The 22692-nt window shown below is 37.6% G+C and overlaps 1 protein-coding gene across 1 annotated transcript in view; it reads left to right on the forward strand.

The window, feature by feature from the left end:
• LOC150075686 (RNA demethylase ALKBH7, mitochondrial) overlaps positions 1-18079 on the forward strand; it is a 59067-nt gene extending 40988 nt beyond the window's left edge. Inside the window, exons 3-4 of the mRNA XM_090388619.1 lie at positions 5416-5540; positions 17947-18079. Coding sequence (XP_090244745.1) covers positions 5416-5540; positions 17947-18079 — 258 coding nt within the window. The remainder of the gene's footprint in view (positions 1-5415; positions 5541-17946) is intronic.
• Positions 18080-22692: the final 4613 nt, after the last annotated feature.

Here is a 22692-nt window from a genome sequence, read left to right on the forward strand (position 1 = left end):
CTTTCCGATACTAAGTAATACCTACAAAATCTCTATCTAAGTTACTTTAAACTAAGTATCGTAAATAGGAATATAAAGCTACTCTAGAAAATAAGTTAATATGCTAATTTAAGCTAATAAAACAGAAAATAAATCAGAAAAAACTTCTCTATTCCAGGAGCAGCAAAAATGTACGTCCCACAGGCTACATTCGTTCTCAACTCCTGTATCAAATCCTGTATCAAAAAACTTTCGAGCCTACAGACCAGTAAGGCCCCTGGAGTTGATGGAATATACCCTATAATCTTAAGGGAGGCGGCAAGCGAGTGCATTGAACCATTGAGGCTAATTATGCGAGCATAACTAGACTCTGGTTCGATTCCCTTGGATTGGAAAAGTGCAAATGTATCTCCCATACATAAGGGTAGCTCTAAAAGTGAAGTTGGAAATTATCGACCTGTCAGTCTGACTTCAGTAGTAGGGAAAATCATGGAGGGAATGATCAAGGGTGGAATTCAGGATCATTTGGATCGAATTGAAATTCTCAAGGATACTCAGCATGGTTTTGTAAAGGGAAAATCATGTTTAACAAATCTGGTTTGCTATTTCGAAAGGGTCACTCACGAGCTGGATTTAGGGAATAATTTCGACATTGTTTATTTAGATTTCAGCAAAGCTTTTGACTCAGTCCCACATGAGCGGTTGCTTTATAAGCTGGAACAGGTTGGTATCACTGGGAAAATCCTTAGATGGATAGAAGGATGGCATCAGGGCAGGAGGCAGAGGGTTGTGATAAATGGCTATTCCTCAGATTGGGTTGATGTAAGAAGTGGGGTTCACCAAGGATCAGTATTAGGACCACTGTTGTTTTTAATTTTCATAAACGCCATTGATGAAGGGATAGAGGGCATGATGTCTAAATTTGCAGATGATGTTAAAATTGGTAGAGTAGTTAATGATCACTGTCAAGCTGAGCTTCTTCAGAGAGACCTAGATAGACTTCGGGAATGGTCAGAAAAATGGCAGCTATATTTTAATCCAACAAAGTGTAAGGTATTATACCTGGGAAACAGTAATCCCAAAATAACTTATTCACTTGGTGGAGTTCAACTAAACCCAGTACTGGAGGAAAGGGACTTGGGTGTTACGATACGGTCAGACATGAAATTCTCTGAGCATTGTAAACAGGTTGCAAGGAAGGCCCATGGTGTCCTATCGATGGTCTATCGAACTTTTGCAAGTAGAGATAGGGACGTGATAATCCCATTATATAAGACTTATGTTAGACCACACTTCGAATACTGTGTTCAAGTATGGAGACCGCACCTAAAGAAAGACATCGAGCTTCTTGAAAGGGTGCAAAGAAGGTTAACTCGCCTGGTGAGATCGGCAAAAGGGCGTCCTTATGAAGAAAGACTTCGAATATGTGGGTTGCATATAGGCAGATTACGAGAATATGTGGGTTGCATATAGGCAGATTACGAGAATATGTGGGTTGCATATAGGCAGTTTCGAATAGGCAGATTACGAGAAATCCTTGGCAAGGGATGCAAAGAAAAACAGCAAAGAGTTCTTTACTTATGTAAAATCTAGAAGGAAGGGGATGAATCAGATTGGTCCACTTGATATTGATGGGTCAACTGTTGATGATCCTGCTCAGGTAGCTAACAAACTAAATGAATATTTTGCATCGACATTCACACATGAGGAGTTATTCAGCGAGGGGAATGCCAGAGGTGTATTCAACTCTAGCAGTAAGCTACAGAATCTTGAAATAACTGGGAGTAAAGTGGAGGAGAAACTGTTGAAGATAAACACAAGAAAGGCACCCGGGGTGGATGGGATCTATCCAGTTATATTAAAGGAGGCAGCAAAGGAAGTAAGCAAACCCTTAGCCATAATTATGAGAGCTTCCTTGGACTCAGGGGAGGTACCCATAGACTGGAAATGTGCAAATGTGACCCCAATTCACAAAGGAGGATCAAAGGCTGACACAAGTAATTATAGACCTGTGAGCTTAACTTCTGTTCCAGGAAAATTAATGGAGGCACTGGTTAAAGAAGCACTGCAGGATCATTTAGACAAGACTTCAGTTATAGCTCGGACACAGCATGGTTTTGTTAAGGGGAAGTCTTGCCTGACCAATTTGATTGGATACTATGATGCAGTGACAAAAGAACTGGATGCAGGGAATAGCTTTGATATTATATACTTGGATCTTAGAAAGGCTTTTGATACTGTTGCACATGGAAGACTGCTACACAAATTGGAGCAGTGTGACATTGGAGGCAAATTGCTGCTATGGATAAAGGGGAGAGAAGACAGAGAGTGGTAATCAATGGACACTGCTCATCGTGGACTAATGTTATTAGTGGAGTCCCTCAGGGCTCAGTGTTGGGTCCATTATTGTTTTCTGTATTTATAAATGATATTAGTATTAGTATTAGTAACGGCCGCAAGGTGCAAGAAAGCCTATGGCTTATGCTGCACCGGCCAAAAAAAAAAAAAAAAAAAATCCGAACAAAACAATGATAAAAACAATAAATAAATAAATAAATAAATAACTAAATAATAATAATTAATAAATAAAAAAATAAAATAAAATAAAATAAAAAATAAATAAAAAGGAAATTAAACCTATCATCCTATGCGCTTCCCTTACCCGAAAGTACTATCCAGATGACCTTTGAATTTCCCCAAACTGTCGGCCTCTACCACCCATGAAGGCAACTTATTCCAGTAATTTATAACTCGCTGGCTAAAATAGAACTTCCTGCAGTCCAATCTAAACATTTCCCCCCGTAACTTGAATTTATGTCCCCTAGTTCTAGCATCATTTATAATCTTGAAAATTTCGGCCTCATTCATTTTACTGATGCCTCTCACAGCCTTAAACACCTCAATCAAATCTCCTCTAAGGTGTCTAGTTTCCAAACTCTGCAACCCACATATTCGAAGTCTTTCTTCATAAGGACGCCCTTTTGCCGATCTCACCAGGCGAGTTACCCTTCTTTGCACCCTTTCAAGAAGCTCGATGTCTTTCTTCAGGTGCGGTCTCCATACTTGAACACAGTATTCCAAGTGTGGTCTAACATAAGCCTTATATAATGGGATTATCACGTCCCTATCTCTACTTGCAAAAGTTCGATAGATCATCGATAGGACACCATGGGCCTTCCTTGCAACCTGTTTACAATGATCAGAGAATTTCATGTCTGACCGTATCGTAACACCCAAGTCCCTTTCCTCCAGTACTGGGTTTAGTTGAACTCCACCAAGTGAATAAGTTTTTTTGGGATTACTGTTTCCCAGGTGTAATACCTTACACTTTGTTGTATTAAAGCACAGCTGCCATTTTTCTGACCATTGATGATGATGATATTGATGATGGTATATCAAGCTTAATGTCCAAGTTTGCAGACGATAGAAAGGTTGGCAGGGTTGTCAAGGACACTACTGACACTATGCTGCTGCAACAGGATCTGAAAAGGTTGAGCAGATGGGCTGATAGGTGGCAAATGAAGTTTAACATTGACAAATGTAAAGTACTACACATGGGAAACAGCAACCCCAGAGCAACGTATCAACTCTGCGGTACTACACTGACAGTGGTAGAGAATGAAAGGGACTTGGGGGTGGTTGTGCAGGCAGATATGAAGTTCTCTGAGCAGTGCAGACGTGCTGCAAGAGTAGCTTGGAGTATTGTCAATGATATACAGGAATTTTTCCAGCAGGGATAAGGAGGTGATTATTCCCTTGTATAAGGCAATGGTCAGGCCACACCTAGAGTACTGTATACAGGTCTGGAGGCCTCATTTCAAGAAGGATGTAGAGCTGCTGGAACGAGTACAGAGAAGGGCAACAAGATTAGTGAATGGAACAAAGGGGTGCTCTTACGAAGAAAGGCTTAAGTTTTGCAAATTACAGTGTCTGGAGACTAGGCACCAGCGAGGTGATCTGATAGAGGTGTATAAAGCCTTGAATGGTTTGAGCATGCTCAATGCTGATGGGATTCTTCCTCTAGCTCAGAATAATCACCTGAGAGGGCATAAATTCAAATTGAGGAAAGACAGATGTAGGATAGACGTGCGGAAATTTGCCTTTAGCCAGCGGGTGGTTGGTTGGTGGAACAGACTTCCATCCCTTGTAGTGGAGGTTGATAGCCTAAATAAGTTTAAGGCTCAGCTGGACAGGTATTTTGAACGAACAGAGGGGTGAAGTGGAAGTGGGTTTTTTTTTTTTTTGGCTGATGCTGCATAAGCTTGCTTTCTTGCATCAAATGCCTGTACTAATGCTAATGCTAATGTTGCAGAGTTTGGAAACTAGACACCTTAGAGGAGATTTGATTGAGGTGTTTAAGGCTCTGAGAGGCATCAGTAAAATGAATGAGGACGTAATTTTCAAGATTATAAATGATGCTAAAACTAGGGGACATAAATTCAAGTTATGGGGGGAAATGTTTAGATTGGACTGCAGGAAGTTTTATTTTAGCCAGCGAGTTATAAATTATTGGAATAAGTTGCCTTCATGGGTGGTAGAGGCCGACAGTTTGGGGAAATTCAAAGGTCATCTGGATAGTACCTTCGGGTAAAGGAAGCGCATAGGATGATAGGTTTAATTTCCTTTTTTTTTTATTAATTATTATTTTTTATTTTTATTTTTTTTTGTTTTTATCATTGTTTTGTTCTGATTTTTTTTTTTTTTTTTTGGCTGGTGCAGCATAAGCCGTAGGCTTTCTTGCACCATGCGGCCATTACTAATACTAATATTAATCTTGGAAATAAAGACTTTTGAAATGTGTTTGTAGAAACGTTTTTCTTATTGTTAAAATATGCTCCTATATTTGTTCCCTGCAATTCTGAAATGCCCAAATACCCTGGATTTGAAAATAAAAATTGATTATGACATTTATAATGTAATATCAGATTGGTAGTGCAGCCTGCAAATCCATAGCCAGTGCACACTTCTGAGTTTGAAACCACTGTTTTATATAGTCAATATATAAGTAGTTGTGTTGTAACTTTAATGTACCCACTAAGAAAGGCTGTCATAGAAGAATTGTACCTACTGGTCAGTGCATGTACCCATTTATATGTACTACAGGTTTTAATCCACGTGATACCACAGTAACATTCTTATAGTGTCCGCTTTTTAAACTCCCTTGACCCTGGCTGTCCAGTAGTATAAACCAAAAGAAAATTTTTAAAAACATCAGTGCTTGATATCATTTTAATTTTCATACCTGTATTATTCTCTATATCCAGTAAATGCATATCTCATTTTTTGTAGTGAAATATATCCTTCTGTTCATTCTATACTTGTATATAATTGTGTTGTTTTCTGACTATATAAGCTCTTACAGATATGAGACCTTGCAGATTTTTGTAATTTTAAGTAATAAATGATAATATTATTAACTGTACCTCTGTTTTTCAGTTCTGTGGCAATACAATAGCTGGACTGTCTTTGCTGTCACCATGTGTGATGAGGTTGGTACACAAGGATAAAAAAGAGCTATTTGCAGATGTCCTACTAAAAAGGAAATCATTGTATATCATGAGGTTAGTTATTTTTAACTGAAACATAATCCTTCATTTTATTCCAATTTATTGTAGTTTGTTTTTCCACAAAAGCATTTCTTGATACTGTATCAGATAGTCATTTCTCATGTAAAAATCAGTTCTTGTTATCAAGTCATATTGAGTCTCCACCAACTTCTGAGTTAAATTAAAATGAATAATCTAAATTAATAAATTAAATTAATCTTTAATATAATGTTAAAAATTAATGTAACGTTATAAACGTAAATGTGACTGTGGATAATATGGATACAGATTCATCATCCACTTCTTGTTTGATCATAGTAAAAACTTAGAACAGTTCATGAGGCGATGGAAACTAATGCTGATTTTAAATGCCAGTTACATAAGCCAGACTATAAGACACCTCAAGGCAAGCTTAAAGTAGCATAAGAATGATATTACATTTGGCTGCATGGTATCATCAGACACAACATCCCATTGCATAGGCCTTTTACGATACCAGGAACAGGCATGTGCTTGCCAGGTCATTGCGTGCTGAAGTGACCAGGCCTCTGTGTGTGGGCATTGCTAGCCTCTTCGAATCATTGTGCAACAATTTAAATGATGGTCTTAAACTAATCATTTTAAACACAATGAAGAAAAGCAAACTTAAAACTTCAATTTATATTATAAAAGAGAATTGGAAGAAGTTACTTTTTTTAAGGAGGCCGCCTCCTGTAACAAAACTTACTGGTCTGCTCCAGAGCATTAGTTTGAGTGTACCTTCAGTGTGTAGGTGGCCTGAGCATTTTCTTATTCAAATCTTAATGCCTCCTGACAATTTTAATAAAAACAAAGGAATCAGCATTTTTAAAAGAAGACACAGTAACCCATATTAACTATACATCCACAATCACTCTACCAGAGAACAGCTCACATCTCCATCCTATAATCATCATTTTATGTGCATCCAGTTCCTGTTCCCAAGGCATCTCTTCTGCTAAGACTGACTAACTTTCCACTACATAAGGAACTACCAAGCAATATTTCCAGTCTACCCAGGAACATTATTGTGATATCTAGAATCAAATGGGACAGTTTCTGTAATATGTGGCAAACATTCCATAACAACCTTTGATCTCAGCAAAACATAATGTGCTTTTCTCATTTACAAAAAATTTTGATCTTCTCTATTCAGTTCCTGAAATAATGAAGTCAATGCTACCCTTAAATGACCTTCATCTGGAAAAGTATAGCTTCTGGAGAATAATACAAGTAACTCAGTATTAGCAGTGTGATTCATACTGGAATGAATGAATATGCATGCTCAAAGAGTGCATTGAGAACTGATAGTTTGGGTTTATTCTCAAATTTAAAATCTTAGTGCTAGGAATGCAAATATATATTGCGTAACTTTTTTTCCCTATGTTATAGTGTCTAGTTAGCTATTATTCTTTGAATTCCTCTTTATTTTACAGAGGAGAGCATCAAAATAGATACTGAAACATCTAATAGTCTGCAGATATTAAAGATTGTGAGTGATTCATTTTTTTTTTTGTTTACCTTGTAAACATATTAATTATCTATTTAAATATCTGCATATTTAAATGTATGTATTGAATGTGTGTATTTAATAAACACATTTTATATGTGTGTATTAAATGTCTCTTTACTTGGAAGAAAGTGTTCTCCTGGCTACTTCCAAATTATTTACAAGCAGTGACTAGAATCACTTCTTTTTCCTACTCCAACTCTGGATGAGATGACATCTGGATTTACCATTTTGAATGTGAAAACAATTAATATTTCAAACTGTGGAAACATTCTTATTCACTGCCCTAAAAAGGCAAAAATACAGTCAGCTACTACATAGGTGGCATCTTTACAGTAGATGAGACAAGCATGATGCAATCCACATTAATTAATTATTTTCGAAATGGTGCTATCATCTGGAAATATTATTCCTTTTTGCTCATTTGTATGTGCTTGTCAAGAAAAAATGGTAAGGAATGCTGACCACTGATGTGTTATTGCTTTGTGGAAGTGCAATTAACACACAATTCACCATGTTCTTCTAGCATTTCCTCCTTCAGATATCTTCTCTCTTTATCTTTGGTTTGTTTTGCAAAAAGAAGATTTCTCTAAAAGAAATGTATACCATACCTAGCAGCTACATAGAAAATGATAAATAAGTAAATGTGCCTGGTGTTATCTTTGTTTCTCTAGTGGCTTTAGCTAATGTGTTTAATGAACCATCCTAATGCTCCATCTATACTCTTTCCTTAAGATAGCATTGAGAACAGTACTATATATCTAAATCCAAAGCAAAAGAGCAAGTAGTAAACTCAGATACCTTTCTAAAATAATTAATTTCTGTTTCTACCCAGGATGACCAATGTTAGAAGAGTTTATATAATTTCACTAACTATTAAGAGATGACTGCAATTTAAAACACTTTTGCTCAATGATAATTATCTTTATAATGAGCATCACATTCCAGAACCTATGCTAGTCCCTTAATAGCCTGTACCAACTCCTCGCAGTGGTCAGGATCTCAAGGCAAGTAAGAGAAGGGAGATGATCATCATAAGAGAGCGATTATTGGTCCTTAAGGTTGTCACAGACATTCTCTCAGATATGCCAGACAAGCTGTACTTGCTACCTGGAAGTCTAAAACGCTGATGGAACTGATATTCGGGTGACACTCAAGTCAAGTGCACCCAATTTCTGTGAAGTGCGGACGGTCTGTGACAGCCAAATCCTCTGCTTGCACCTTCACGATGGTGGGACTGTTAGTAATCCTGGGTATAACCTCCATGCACAAGTACATGGTGGGTGACCACCCAGGATATCAACAGCAAAGCAGTAATTTATATTACTGTTGAAATACTGTGATTCTCTCAGCAGCTGTGACTTTCTGAGTGTTTTAATTTTATTTATTTTTCCTTTCATATCGAGAAAGTTCTTATAGAAGGAAGATTTTTGTAGTTAGCGATATTTCACAGGTTTTGGGTTCAGCATTTATCAACATTACTTGCTGCTCTGAATAAAATGACTAACACACATTCTAAAAAGAAAAAACTAATATTATCAGATTTTATCTGGCATTGCGAAATAAAATGAGATCATTAGCATTAGTAGAGGCATATGATGCAAGAAAGCAAGCTTATTCAGCATCAGCCAAAAAAAAAAAAAAACACACCACTCCCATTTCACCCCTCCGTTTGCTCGAAATACCTATCCAGTTGAGCCTAAAATTAGTTTAGGCTATCAACTTCAACAATAAGTGATGGAAGTCGGTTCCACCAACCAACCACCCGCTTGCCAAAGGCAAATTTCCGCACATCTATCCGACATCCGTCCTTCCTCAATTTGAATTTATGCCCTCTGAGCTGATTATTCTGAGCAAGATGAAGAATCCCATTGGCATTGAGCATGCTCAAACCATTCAAAGCCTTATACACCTCTATCAGATCACCTCGCCGGTGCCTAGTCTCCAGACTCTGTAATTTGCAAAACTTAAGCCTTTCTTCGTAAGAGCTTTTGTGGATTTATTGGATGATTGTTTTCTACATCAGCATGTTCGGGAGGCAACTAGAGGGAGTAATACTCTTGATTTGATTATCAGCAGTGATTCTTCATGCATTAAGAATCTGCAGATAAATGAACCACTAGGTGGCAGTGATCACAGTGTGCTGAAGTGGGATTTACTCAAAGAGGTAACTACCATTAGGGGTAAAGGGAAGGGTTATTGCTTCCGTAAAGGCGACTACGATGGACTGAGACAGTATTTAAATTCTATACAGTGGGACCAACTGATGATGTTACCAACAGCAAATTCAAAATGGGAAGCATTCAAAGAACTTATCTTGGAAGCTACTAGGCTTTACATACCAACTAAGAAATATTGTTCAAGGTTTAGGCCAAAATGGATGTCAGATGAACTAATGAGGCATATGGCAGAGAAGAAAAATGCATGGGATACTTACAAATTAACACATGACACAGAAGCCTATGATAGATACAAGTTGATATGCAACCAAGTTACAAAGGAGGTTAGGCAGGCGAAGGCAGATTACGAGAAATCCTTGGCAAGGGATGCAAAGAAAAACAGCAAAGAGTTCTTTACTTATGTAAACTCTAGAAGGAAAGGGATGAATCAGATTGGTCCACTTGATATTGATGGGTCAAGTGTTGATGATCCTGCTCAGGTGGCTAACAAACTAAATGAATATTTTGCATCGACATTCACACATGAGGAGTTATTCAGCGAGGGGAATGCCAGAGGTGTATTCAACTCTAGCAGTAAGTTACAGAATCTTGAAATAACTGGGAGTAAAGTGGAGGAGAAACTGTTGAAGATAAACACAAGAAAGGCACCCGGGGTGGATGGGATCTATCCAGTTATATTAAAGGAGGCAGCAAAGGAAGTAAGCAAACCCTTAGCCATAATTATGAGAGCTTCCTTGGACTCAGGGGAGGTACCCATAGACTGGAAATGTGCAAATGTGACCCCAATTCACAAAGGAGGATCAAAGGCTGACACAAGTAATTATAGACCTGTGAGCTTAACTTCTGTTCCAGGAAAATTAATGGAGGCACTGGTTAAAGACGCACTGCAGGATCATTTAGACAAGACTTCAGTTATAGCTCAGACACAGCATGGTTTTGTTAAGGGGAAGTCTTGCCTGACCAACTTGATTGGATACTATGATGCAGTCACAAAAGAACTGGATGCAGGGAATAACTTTGATATTATATACTTGGATCTTAGAAAGGCTTTTGATACTGTTGCACATGGAAGACTGCTACACAAATTGGAGCAGTGTGACATTGGAGGCAAATTGCTGCTATGGATAAAGGGGTGGTTGAGGGGGAGAAGACAGAGAGTGGTAATCAATGGACACTGCTCATCGTGGACTGATGTTATTAGTGGAGTCCCTCAGGGCTCAGTGTTGGGTCCATTATTGTTTTCTGTATTTATAAATGATATTGATGATGGTATATCGGGATTAATGTCCAAGTTTGCAGACGATACAAAGGTTGGCAGGGTTGTCAAGGACACTACTGACACTATGCTGCTGCAACAGGATCTGGAAAGGTTGAGCAGATGGGCTGAGAGGTGGCAAATGAAGTTTAACATTGACAAATGTAAAGTACTACACATGGGAAACAGCAACCCCAGAGCAACGTATCAACTCTGTGGTACAACACTGACAGTGGTAGAGAATGAAAGGGACTTGGGGGTGGTTGTGCAGGCAGATATGAAGTTCCCTGAGCAGTGCAGACGGGCTGCAAGAGTAGCTCAAGGAGTATTGTCAATGATATACAGGAATTTTTCCAGCAGGGATAAGGAGGTGATTATTCCATTGTATAAGGCGATGGTCAGGCCACACCTAGAGTACTGTATACAGGTCTGGAGGCCTCATTTCAAGAAGGATGTAGAGCTGCTGGAACGAGAACAGAGAAGGGCAACAAGATTAGTGAATGGAACAAAGGGGTGCTCTTACGAAGAAAGGCTTAAGTTTTGCAAATTACAGTGTCTGGAGACTAGGCACCAGCGAGGTGATCTGATAGAGGTGTATAAAGCCTTGAATGGTTTAAGCATGCTCAATGCTGATGGGATTCTTCCTCTAGCTCAGAATAATCACCTGAGAGGGCATAAATTCAAATTGAGGAAAGACAGATGTAGGATAGACGTGCGGAAATTTGTCTTTAGCCAGCGGGTGGTTGGTTGGTGGAACAGACTTCCATCCCTTGTGGTGGAGGTTGATAGCCTAAATAAGTTTAAGGCTCAGCTGGACAGGTATTTTGAACAAACAGAGGGGTGAAGTGGAAGTGGTTTTTTTTTTTTTTTTTTTGGCTGATGCTGCATAAGCTTGCTTTCTTGCATCAAATGCCTCTACTAATGCTAATGCTAATGCTAATGCTATTCAGCATCAGCCAAAAAAAAAAAAAAAAAAACACACCACTCCCATTTCACCCCTCCGTTTGCTTGAAATACCTATCCAGTTGAGCCTAAAATTTGTTTAGGCTATCAACTTCAACAATAAGTGATGGAAGTCGGTTCCACCAACCAACCACCCGCTGGCCAAAGGCAAATTTCCGCACATCTATCCGACATCCGTCCTTCCTCAATTTGAATTTATGCCCTCTGAGCTGATTATTCTGAGCAAGATGAAGAATCCCATTGGCATTGAGCATGCTCAAACCATTCAAAGCCTTATACACCTCTATCAGATCACCTCGCCGGTGCCTAGTCTCCAGACTCTGTAATTTGCAAAACTTAAGCCTTTCTTCTTAAGAGCAACCCTTTGTTCCATTCACTAATCTTGTTGCCCTTCTCTGTACCCGTTCCAGCAGCTCTACATCCTTCTTGAAATGAGCCCTCAAGACCTGTATACAGTACTCAAGATGTGGCCTAACCATTGCCTTATATAAGGGAATAATCACCTCCTTATCCCTGCTAGAAAAATTCCTGTATATCATTGACAAGACACCATGAGCTACTCTTGCAGCTCGTCTGCACTGCTCAGAGAACTTCATATCTGCCTGCACAATTACCCCCAGGTCCTTTTCATTCTCCACCACTGTCAGTGTAGTACCGCAGAGTTGATACGTTGCTCTGGGGTTACTGTTTCCCATATGTAGTACTTTACATTTGTCAATGTTAAACTTCATTGGCACCTCTCAGCCCATCTGTTCAACCTTTCCAGATCCTGTTGCAGCAGCATAGCGTCAGTGGTGTCCTTAACAACCCTGCCAACCTTTGTATCATCTGCAAACTCGGACATTAAACTTGATATCCCATCATCAATATCATTCATAAACACCGAAAACAACAACGGACCCAACACTGAACCCTGAGGAACTCCACTAATAACATTAGTCCACGTTGAGTAGTGTCCATTGATTACCACTCTCTGTCTTCTGCCACTCAACCATCCCCTTATCCATAGCAGCAATTTGCCTCCAATGCCACACTGCTCCAATTTGTGCAGCAGTCTTCCATGTGCAACAGTATCAAAAACCTTTCTAAGATCCAAATATATAATATCAAAGTTATTCCCTGCATCCAGTTCTTTTGTGACTACATCATAGTATCCAATCAAATTGGTCAGGCAAGACCTGCCCTTAACAAAACCATGCTGCATCTGAGCTATAACTGAATTCTTGTCTAGATGATCCTGCAGTGCTTCTTTAAACAGTGCCTCCATTAATTTACCTGGAACAGAAGTTAAACTAACAGGTCTATAATTACTTGTGTCAGCCTTTGATCCTCCTTTGTGAATTGGGGTTACATTTGCACATCTCCAGTCTATGACACCCTTGGACGTCACCAAGGGTGTCAAGACTAATACTCAAGATTTCTAAGAGGTACAAGCTAAAGATTATAATGATTTATGCACCAACATCGAGCCATGATGATGAAGAGGTTGAAGAAATGTACACTGAAATTGAGAGTCTTCTAGATGAGCAGAAAACCCACTACACTATTATTATGGGGGACTTCAATGCTAAGGTTGGAAAAAGGCAAAACAGCGCAGAAAGAGGAACTATAGGAAATTTTGGAATTGGTGAAAGAAATAAAAGAGGTGAAAGACTTGTGGAATTTGCAGAATCTCAAGGAATGTCAGTAATGAACACTTTTTTCAAGAAAAGGGTGAACAGAAAGTGGACATGGAAGAGTCCAAATGGATTAACAACTAATGAAATCGACTTCATCCTCACTAACAGAAGATATATTGTGAATGATGTTACCGTCCTGAATAAGGTAAATGTTGGAAGTGATCACAGAATGGTAAGATGTACACTTGATATAGATGTAGGAAAGGAAAAAACTGACTCGAGTAAATAATACAAAGGTCTTTGAAATAACAGAGGAGGAGAAAAAGCAGTATGTACTGGAACTGAAGAACAAGTTTGAGCTTCTGCAGTCTGCTCAGGACCAAGATATCGACGAGGAATATTACAACTTTCTGAAAGTGATAAAGCCCAAGAAACCTATAGGGAAACAGAAATCCAAAGAAGAAAAAATTAGTCAAGAAACACTTGTCATGATGAACCAAAGACGACAAATGAAGAGCAAGAAAAACACTGACATGGAGAAAATTGAGTATACTGAGTTATGCAAAGCCATTAGAAAGAGACTCAGAGAGGACATAAGAAGATTTAACACAAGAAAAGTAGAACAAGCATTAAGGGAAAACAAAGGATTTAAATCAGCAGCCATGAGCAGTAATACAGAAAGACAAATGATACTGAAACTGAAGAATAGCGATGATGTACTTATAAACAGCAGAGAAGGCATAATTCAAATAGCAGAAGACTACTATAGAGAATTATACAAGGAACGAGGGAATGATACCAGCAGTGGGGAAGATGGATTGCAAAGTAGCAACACATACGACATACTCGATATTCTTCCTGATGAGGTAGAACATGCATTGAAGAAAATGAAGAATCGGAAAGCCCCGGGGGAAGATGAAGTTACTGTAGAGTTGTTAAAATTGGGAGGAAGAGACATAACACAAAAACTGGCAAGGCTCTTCACAAAGGGCATTAGAAAAGGTGTGATGCCTAAGCAGTGGAATAATGCAATCATAGTTTTGCTGCATAAGAAAGGAGATAAATCAGAAATTGGAAATTATAGACCAATTAGCTTGTTATCCCACATCTACAAGTTGTTCACAAGGGTCATTACTAACAGATTAGAAAGAATATTTGATGAGAATCAACCGAAAGAGCAAGCTGGCTTTAGGACAGGATTCTCAACTATGGATCACCTTCACGTAATATCACAGCTAATGGAGAAAGCAAATGAATATAAAACACCATTATGCCTGGCATTTGTGGATTATGAAAAGGCATTTGACTCCATACAGCATAAGGCAATGTTTCGGGCACTGGAAAGACAAGGCATAGATACTCCATATATTATGATTTTGAAGAAAATATATGAGGGTGCTACATCCTTTATTAGACTAGACAAAGACAGTAGGAAATTTAAAATCGAGAAAGGAGTCCGACAAGGAGACACAATATCTCCGAAGCTGTTTACTGCTGCCCTTGAGGAAGCTTTCAGAAGATTAGACTGGTCGCAGAAAGGAGTCAATGTGAATGGAGAGTACCTAAACCATTTACGATTTGCAGATGACATTGTGGTCATAAGCCACGATCCCAAAGAGTTAGAGGAAAATCTTAATCAGTTATGCACAGTTAGTAAGGATTTTGGACTAAAGATGAATATGGCTAAAACAAAAGTAATGATGAACAAGTATGCCACGGAAAGGGAAATAATGATTGAAGGAGCAGTAATTGAAAAGGTGGAGTCATATACTTATCTGGGACAAGTTATTAGCTGTAATAATGATAAATGGCTGGAAGTCAAGAGAAGAATAAATTTTGGATGGATAGCATTCAGGAAATATAGTCACATACTGAAGAGCAATATCCCAGTTTGTCTGAAACGTAAAATAATGAATCAATGTATACTCCCCACCATGACTTATGGAAGTGAAACTTGGGCACGCACCAAAAGAATGGAAGAGAAGCTAAGAACTACACAGCGAAGAATGGAACGAATTATATTGGGAATCAGACTGTTAGATAAGAAGAGAAACACATGGATTAGGCAGCAAACTCAAGTAAAGGACATTCTTATCAAAACTAAAGAACTAAAATGGTCTTGGGCAGGACACATAGCTAGAAGACATGATGACAGATGGACTAAGAAAATAACAGAATGGTACCCAAGAAGAGCTAGAAGAAAACCTGGAAGACAAAGGCGGAGATGGATAGATGAAATTCGTGAGTTTTTGAGTAGTAAATGGATGGCCAGTGCTCAAAACAGAAGGAACTGGAAAGTTGCTGGAGAGGCCTTCATCCTGCAGTGCATTGAAAATGGCTGATGATGATGATGAGTCTATGGGTACCTCCCCTGAGTCCAAAGAAGCTCTCATAATTATGGCTAGCGGTTTGCTTACTTCCTTTGCTGCCTCCTTTAATATAACTGGATAGATCCCATCCACCCCAGGTGCCTTTTTTATGTTTATCCTCAACAATCTCTCCTCCACTTTCCTCTCAGTTATTACAAAATCATCCAGCTCACTGCCAATGTTTACTTTAGCTACATCATTCTCCTTCCTGAATAACTCCTCATGCGTGAATGTAGATGCAAAATACTCGTTTAGATTGTTAGCCACCTGAGCAGGATCCTCAACTGTTGAACCATCAATATCCAGTGGACCAATCTGATTCATCCCTTTCCTTCTTGAGTTTAAATAGGTAAAGAACTCTTTTCTGTTTTTCTTTGCATCCTTTGCCAAGGATTTTTCGTAGTCTGCCTTTGCCTGCCTAATCTCCTTTGTGACTTGGTTACAGACCAACTTATATCTATCATAGGCTTCCATGTCATCCATTAATTTGTATGTATCCCATGCATTTTTCTTCTCTGCCACATGTCTCATTAGTTCATCTGACAACCATTTAGGCCTAAACCTTGAACAATATTTCTTAGTTGGTATGTAAAGCCTGGTAGCCTCCAAGATTAGTTCCTTGAATGCTTCCCATTTTGAGTTTGCTGTTGGTAACATCATCAGTTGGTCCCACTGGATAGAATTTAAATACTGTCTCAGACCATCATAGTCGCCTTTACGAAAACAAAAACCCTTCCCTTTACCTCTGATGGTAGTTACCTCCTTGAGTAAATCCCACTTCAACACACTGTGATCACTGCCACCTAGTGGTTCATTTATCTGCAGATTCTTAATGCATGAAGAATCACTACTGATAATCAGATCAAGAGTATTGCTCCCTCTTGTTGCCTCACGAACATGCTGATGTAGAAAACAATCATCCAATAAATCCACAAAAGCCTTGCTAGTGTGCGAGTGACCAACCCACAAATTCCAGTCAATGTCTGGGAAATTAAAATCCCCCATTATAAGACTCTCTGATTTACTGGCCCACTCTATTTCCCTGTACAATATCTTATTATACTCATCAGAGTCATTAGGCCTATAGCACACTCCTACTCTCAATTTTGATTTCCCTATGCTTATGTCACACCAAACTGACTCGACACTGCCCTGTCCATCAATGTCGACTGGCTTCACTTCCTTGGACTTTGTGTTTCTTAACTAATAGCATAACCCCTCCTCCCCTCCTGTCCTGTCTATCCTTTCTATACACATTGTATTCCCCAAATTCCAGTTCCGCATTCCTTATATCTGTGTGACACCACGTCTCTGATATCCCAACAATATCTGCCTTTGATGTTTTGAGCAATACTCAAATTCATCAAATTTATTTACCAAACTTCTAGCATTGGTGTACACGCAGGTATACATGCACCTGTTTCTATTCTTGGCTACCCTAACACAACCCATGTGTTTACTTGTACCGCAATGACTCCCAGCAGTCTCTGAAATATCCTGCATCTTGTTTTTCAGGCTTCTGCTCATTTCAATAGAAGCAGTGCAAGAATCACTTCCACCTCTGCCAGTGGCTACTGTTACTCTATTAGTCCTTGTATCCCCCCCCAACTAGCAGTTTTCCAACCCACCTAACTCTGCCTCGACAGCATCAGCAAAAATTCTTGCACCCTTTCTATTTAAGTGTATCCCATCCCTGTAGAAGCAATCTCTCCTGTTAACAAGTACAGTCCAGGCTGAAAAAAATTCTACCCCTTGAGCCTTGCACAATCCCTCCAGGGCCGAATTGATCGACAAGGCTCTCATCATATACTCCCTCCTATCGTGTCTGGGCAGAATTGCAGACACTTTCAAATTCAACCCTAATTCACGGCTTTTTTTCAACAGTGACCTGTACTTGCTAAGTAATTCTGCCGGTCTCCTACTCTTAATATCATTAGTGCCAACGTGTACAACTATATCACCTTTTGTGCCCTTAAAAGATGATATCCGCTCTACAACGTTATCAACCTTTGCCCCTGGCAGACATACCCTGGTCCTATTCCACCTATCCTTTTTACAAAGCATGTTCCCCGCTTCCCTGACAATAGAGTCATCAACAACTACTAGTTCCTGTGGGACCAGCGCATTCTGCCTAGGGGGCTGCCTCTGTGTTGCCTGATGACCAAGTGCAAGCTCTGGCGTTGATGTGGGCGGCTGATCTCTTTTATCTCTCTCGATTATATCTCTCTTTTTCTTTTCAAAATGTATTTTTCTATTATTACCATTTATAGCACCACTCATATTATTCTTCTCTTTCATTTAGTTTAATTTGATTTGAAATTAGCATTGTTCATTGCTTGATTTCATCATTTTATTTTATCATTTTTGTCATTTATGTCATGACAAAATAAGGCTGCTTTAGCAGCCTAACTCTAATACCTGATAGCATTTGATGTCTTTCTTTCTTTTTATATTTATTATTGTGTTACTTTATTACATTAATAATGTATATACTTATTATTTTATAGGGATATTGCCCGATATGATTATACACATGAAATTCTAGATGAAAAATATTCTGTTTTTAAGGGGAATCAAGTTGTGCGAGATCGTAGAATGTCTGTGATTTGCCGAAATGAGCCATCAGAAGATGATTCTTAATTAATTTTTTCAATTTTACAATGATGTCATGAGAAGTTGGCACTGGATTTTTGAACAACAACTGAAATAATTTTTGGACTGTTTCAATTATATTTAAATCAAAAATAAATTATTTTAGTTAAATTATTTCATTTTTAAAGCTTTTGTAGAAAAATAAATAAATTTTGAAACAAGTAGAAAGACTTTTTTATATTTTTATCAGCGAAAAATGCATTTACCATTTTCTTAACAAACTGTTTTTATGCCTAATTGTCAAAAGAGTCACAGAATTGTGGCCATCTCTTTTAGGTAGTTACTTAAAAAGAAAGCAGCAGTTTTTATACCTTCAATTTTCTACATATCGAATTACCATCAGAACCCAATCATATGTGAATAGGACTGGATTGGTTGATTGTTTTTTGGAGATTATTTTAGCACATTAACTAGTTTGGCTATGGTATGCCAATTTACACTGTATACCAGTTCATATGATTTAACTTTCGTGCACAAGTATGTGTTCCCTGGCTTTTGCATCATGTTGAGTATGATGAAAAACCAGAATAATACACTGTGATTGGCTAATTACACTGAGCACCCCACTATGAATATTAGACACTGTGCCAAAGTTCCCCATATGCATGCATGCATACCAGTTTAGACATGCCAATATAAATCCTGTGGTCTTCCATCAAAAGAATGTCAGAAGAATTTTGAACAATCTTGATCCTAAGAAAGCTTCAGCTCCTAATGGTATTGATTCCACTTGTTCTCAAAACCTGTGCTCCTGTTCTCTGTTGCCTTTTTACACTTTCTAATTCCACTAATGTTTTTCCTTTTGCTTGGAAGTTTGCTCATATCATACATATATTCAGCGAGTTCCTAAAAAGGATGACAGATCTCTTCCATCCAGTTATCTTCCCATTGTACTTACTTCTCTTTCTAAAGTAATGGAAAAATCCATTAACATCCAACTCCTAAACTATCATGAAATCTTCCATTTGATCTGTGATCGTCAATGTGGAGTCTGTCAGTGTTGATTCATTGGTGATATGCTTATGTTTTCCTGAATAAGCTTCCGTCTTATGGTTTGCCAACTGCTTTCTATAATTGGGTATTCAGTTTTCTCTCTGACTGCTCACTTTTAATGGTAGACATCTCTCTCTCTCTCTTTCTGTCTTCTAACCTCCCCACTAATGCTGGTATTCCCCAAGTTTCAGTTCTTCCTCCCACTCTTTTCCTCTTGTATATTAATGATCTTCCATTGACTGCAAATCCTATCCATAGTTTTGCTGATGATAGTACATTGCATTCCACCTTCCAATTTCAGAAACCTTGCCCTGCATAAATAGTTTCAACTTCTTGAATATCCACTACCAATTCCTTAAATGCTGACCTCCAGACCTCTCCAGTGGAGGTTTACCCAGAGGTAACTTAGTTAATTGCAATCCCAAAACTCAGTCCTGTCTGATATTGCACAAAAAGGATTCTTCTGCTCCTGTGCTTATCTTCAATAACACTCTTTTCTAGACAAGATCACATCTCTCTATTAGGGATTACCCTGACTTCTAATCTCTCTCTTTGCATGTGCACATCACAAATATTGCTTCCTGTGCATCTAAATAACTGGATTTTCTCTTTTTTTCTTATCGTTAATTTTCTTCTAAACAGTTATTCACTCTACAAATCTCAAATCTGCCCTACCATGAAATATTGTTCCCACATTTGGGTCAGTGTCTCATGATCTACCTCAGAGTTCTAAACTTCTTTCAAAAGAGTTCAATTAGGTTAATTAATGACCCATCTCTTACAAAGTCTTGCCACTCTCTGTCTCATAAGTGTTCTGTTTCTGCTGCATGCCTTTTCTATAGATACTTCCATGAGAATTGTTCTTCTGAATTGACTTCTATAATTCTCCCTCACTCTTCCAAACCAGTCCAAACACATCCTATGACTAGTCAGCATTTTTTTACTTCGAACGTATAGAACCAAATTTTTCTTTTTTTATTTATTCCTTTTGCCAATGTTTTCTGGAACAACCTCCCTTCACACTTATTTCCTGAAAATTAGAATATACCGAAATTCAAGTCTGATGTCAAGAGTATCTTCTTTCATCTACTAAACCTTCAATCGGTACTACATACTATAGGTTCTAATGTTTGGGATTTCATAAAAAATGTGTAAATCTCATGGGTTTACCCATGTAACGGTTATACATTAGAATTAATGGGTCATGGAATCTTAAGAGACTTCCTCTGTGGAATGGTGGACTGATAGCAAATCAGTAATCTTTCTTTGCAACCAAATGCAAAACCTCCCAAAATCAATGTTCCAGCTTTTACCAATATAAATCTCATAGATTGTAGGTGAAAACTCAACATAAAAAAATATTAAATTACCTCATCAATGTGTTTGACAAACCACAAGGAAAGCAGTTTGTCCAAGAGGCCACAGACATTTCTCAGCATAGGCATGCACACACACAATGGGGACCATGTCCCCCCCCCCTAAAATCCTGAAGAGGACCCTTGGAAATGGAAATACTTAACATCACTTTGAAAATTTAGAAGAAGATTTATGAATAAATTTTTATTACCCTAAAGAATGCTGTAGAGAGCAGATTTAATCAAGAAATAATCCTAGTAATCAAAGCTAGGGAAATCTCTTTGAATTAAATCTTACATCTGAAGATATGGAAATACTCTGACTGTTTTCAGTTATCTTTGATAGATTTACAGACAGAAATATCATTGTTAAAAGCCACTAATCTAAACTGCAAAAATCTTTTAACCTGGAACAAGTGGCTTAATGATGCCAATTGATATAAATTATATCCAAATTTCACAAAAGTGACATACGAATTTCAGGTTTTAGGTGTTACAACTCCTGAACGAACTTTTTCACTCCTGAATGAACTTTTTCCAAAATGAGTCATATAAAAACAAAATTAAGAAGCACCATGACACAAGAACAGTTGAACTACTTATTGCTTTCATACATGGAACAGGATTTAACTGCTGCAGTCGCTGTAGAAGAAGTAGTAATTGAAGAATTCATTGTTCCTTTTGAACTTAAAATATTATTATAATAAATAAATAGATAGACCTAAAAACATTGTAAACCTAAAAAAGTTGAATATTTATTAGTTATGAACTATTATAATATATTTAATGTATGTTTTTTAAATAAATTATTATATAAATTCATTTTTTAAATAAATAAAAGTTTTAATTTATATACAAAATTGTATTTTTAAAAATATATTCATTTAAAAATAAAATTTTATATTTTATGGAGGGGGCCCCAAAATGTGGTTGCCCCCCTTGTTTTAGGCTGTGCACACCTATGTCTATCAGTACGTCAAACATCCATAAGAAGCTATATACCCTTCAGTATTTGTTGTAAATATAATGTGTGTACCATTAGAATGGAAATCTGGCTTGATAAAAATCTTATTAAATTAAAAGAACCTGACAAGGAAATGACTGGCCTGAGTTCATATAGGATGCCCTCATCCATGCTACAGAAATTATTTGAGAGATTAATATTCTTGAAGAGATTGATTGGATCTGCTGGACATGCCTTAAAAGGCTGCACAGCTCTACCAAAGAAACTTCCCCTAAGAATTCCATTAGAAAGAGTAAATAAGGCACAGGAAATGGATGCAAAGTATGCTATTATGATAGCTATGGATTATTCCAGAGCCTTCAGACACAAGTTTGAAATTTTGCATGATTAACAGTTTCTTAAACTAGAAAGTGGAGAGACTAATAGTTTCATGTTTGTATTTTATGCCTGCACTGTTCTTGTTTTATTTTTCAGCAGAATTAGTTTTTTTTTTAAAATAAATGGTGTAAAAGAGACTTCATTTTTAAAATCAAATTTTTTATTAAAAAAAAAAAAAAAAAAACACAGATTGATTATTGCAATCTATTAAGAAAAGATGATTGGTATACTCCAAGCAGAAATTTAAAAAACTAGGAATGTTTTCCAGAAATTGAAAAGAAAGTTGTTCTCTCTCTCTACTTCCCCCCCCCCTTCTTACGAGACATTTTTTCAGGAGCTGCTAAGTCAAACTTTATTTATTGATTTGAAATTATTGTTTTTCTCCAACATTTTATTTAAAATTACTAGTGTAGTATTTATTTGAAATTCCCTGCCCTGATTACTTTGGTGTATTTGTTCTTTAATAATTTGTTCTTCGATAAGAAAGTTTGAATTTTGCCGCCTTTATTTTAGTATTGATATAGGAGATACTTGGAGGTTTCTACATAGCCTTATAGTAGTGTAATCAGTATTAGAAGAGGATTATAAACTATAATTTTTATAGCATGATGTACGTGTTTTAATAATTTTAATGCGTAGTCCGTAGCGTACTACTTTAATATTCGTGGAGCTTTTAGTATCTGATTTTGTGTAGGTTGCTCAAGAGTCCGAATCACGTATGTCTGCAATAGATAGATAAATTTATTATCTGCTATAACTACTTAGAGTTTAAAAAAAGCTGTACCATTACAAATGTAATGGTATAGCATAATACCTATAAATTAAACATGACAGGAGATACGAAAAAGATATTCCCTAAGCTTTATGTTGCAATATATTATATAATCAATAATGTAACCTTCATAGCACAA

Source organism: Mastigoproctus giganteus, chromosome 14, assembly GCF_048544385.1.
Source record: "Mastigoproctus giganteus isolate SK-2022 chromosome 14, ASM4854438v1, whole genome shotgun sequence".
NCBI lineage: Eukaryota > Metazoa > Arthropoda > Arachnida > Uropygi > Thelyphonidae > Mastigoproctus > Mastigoproctus giganteus.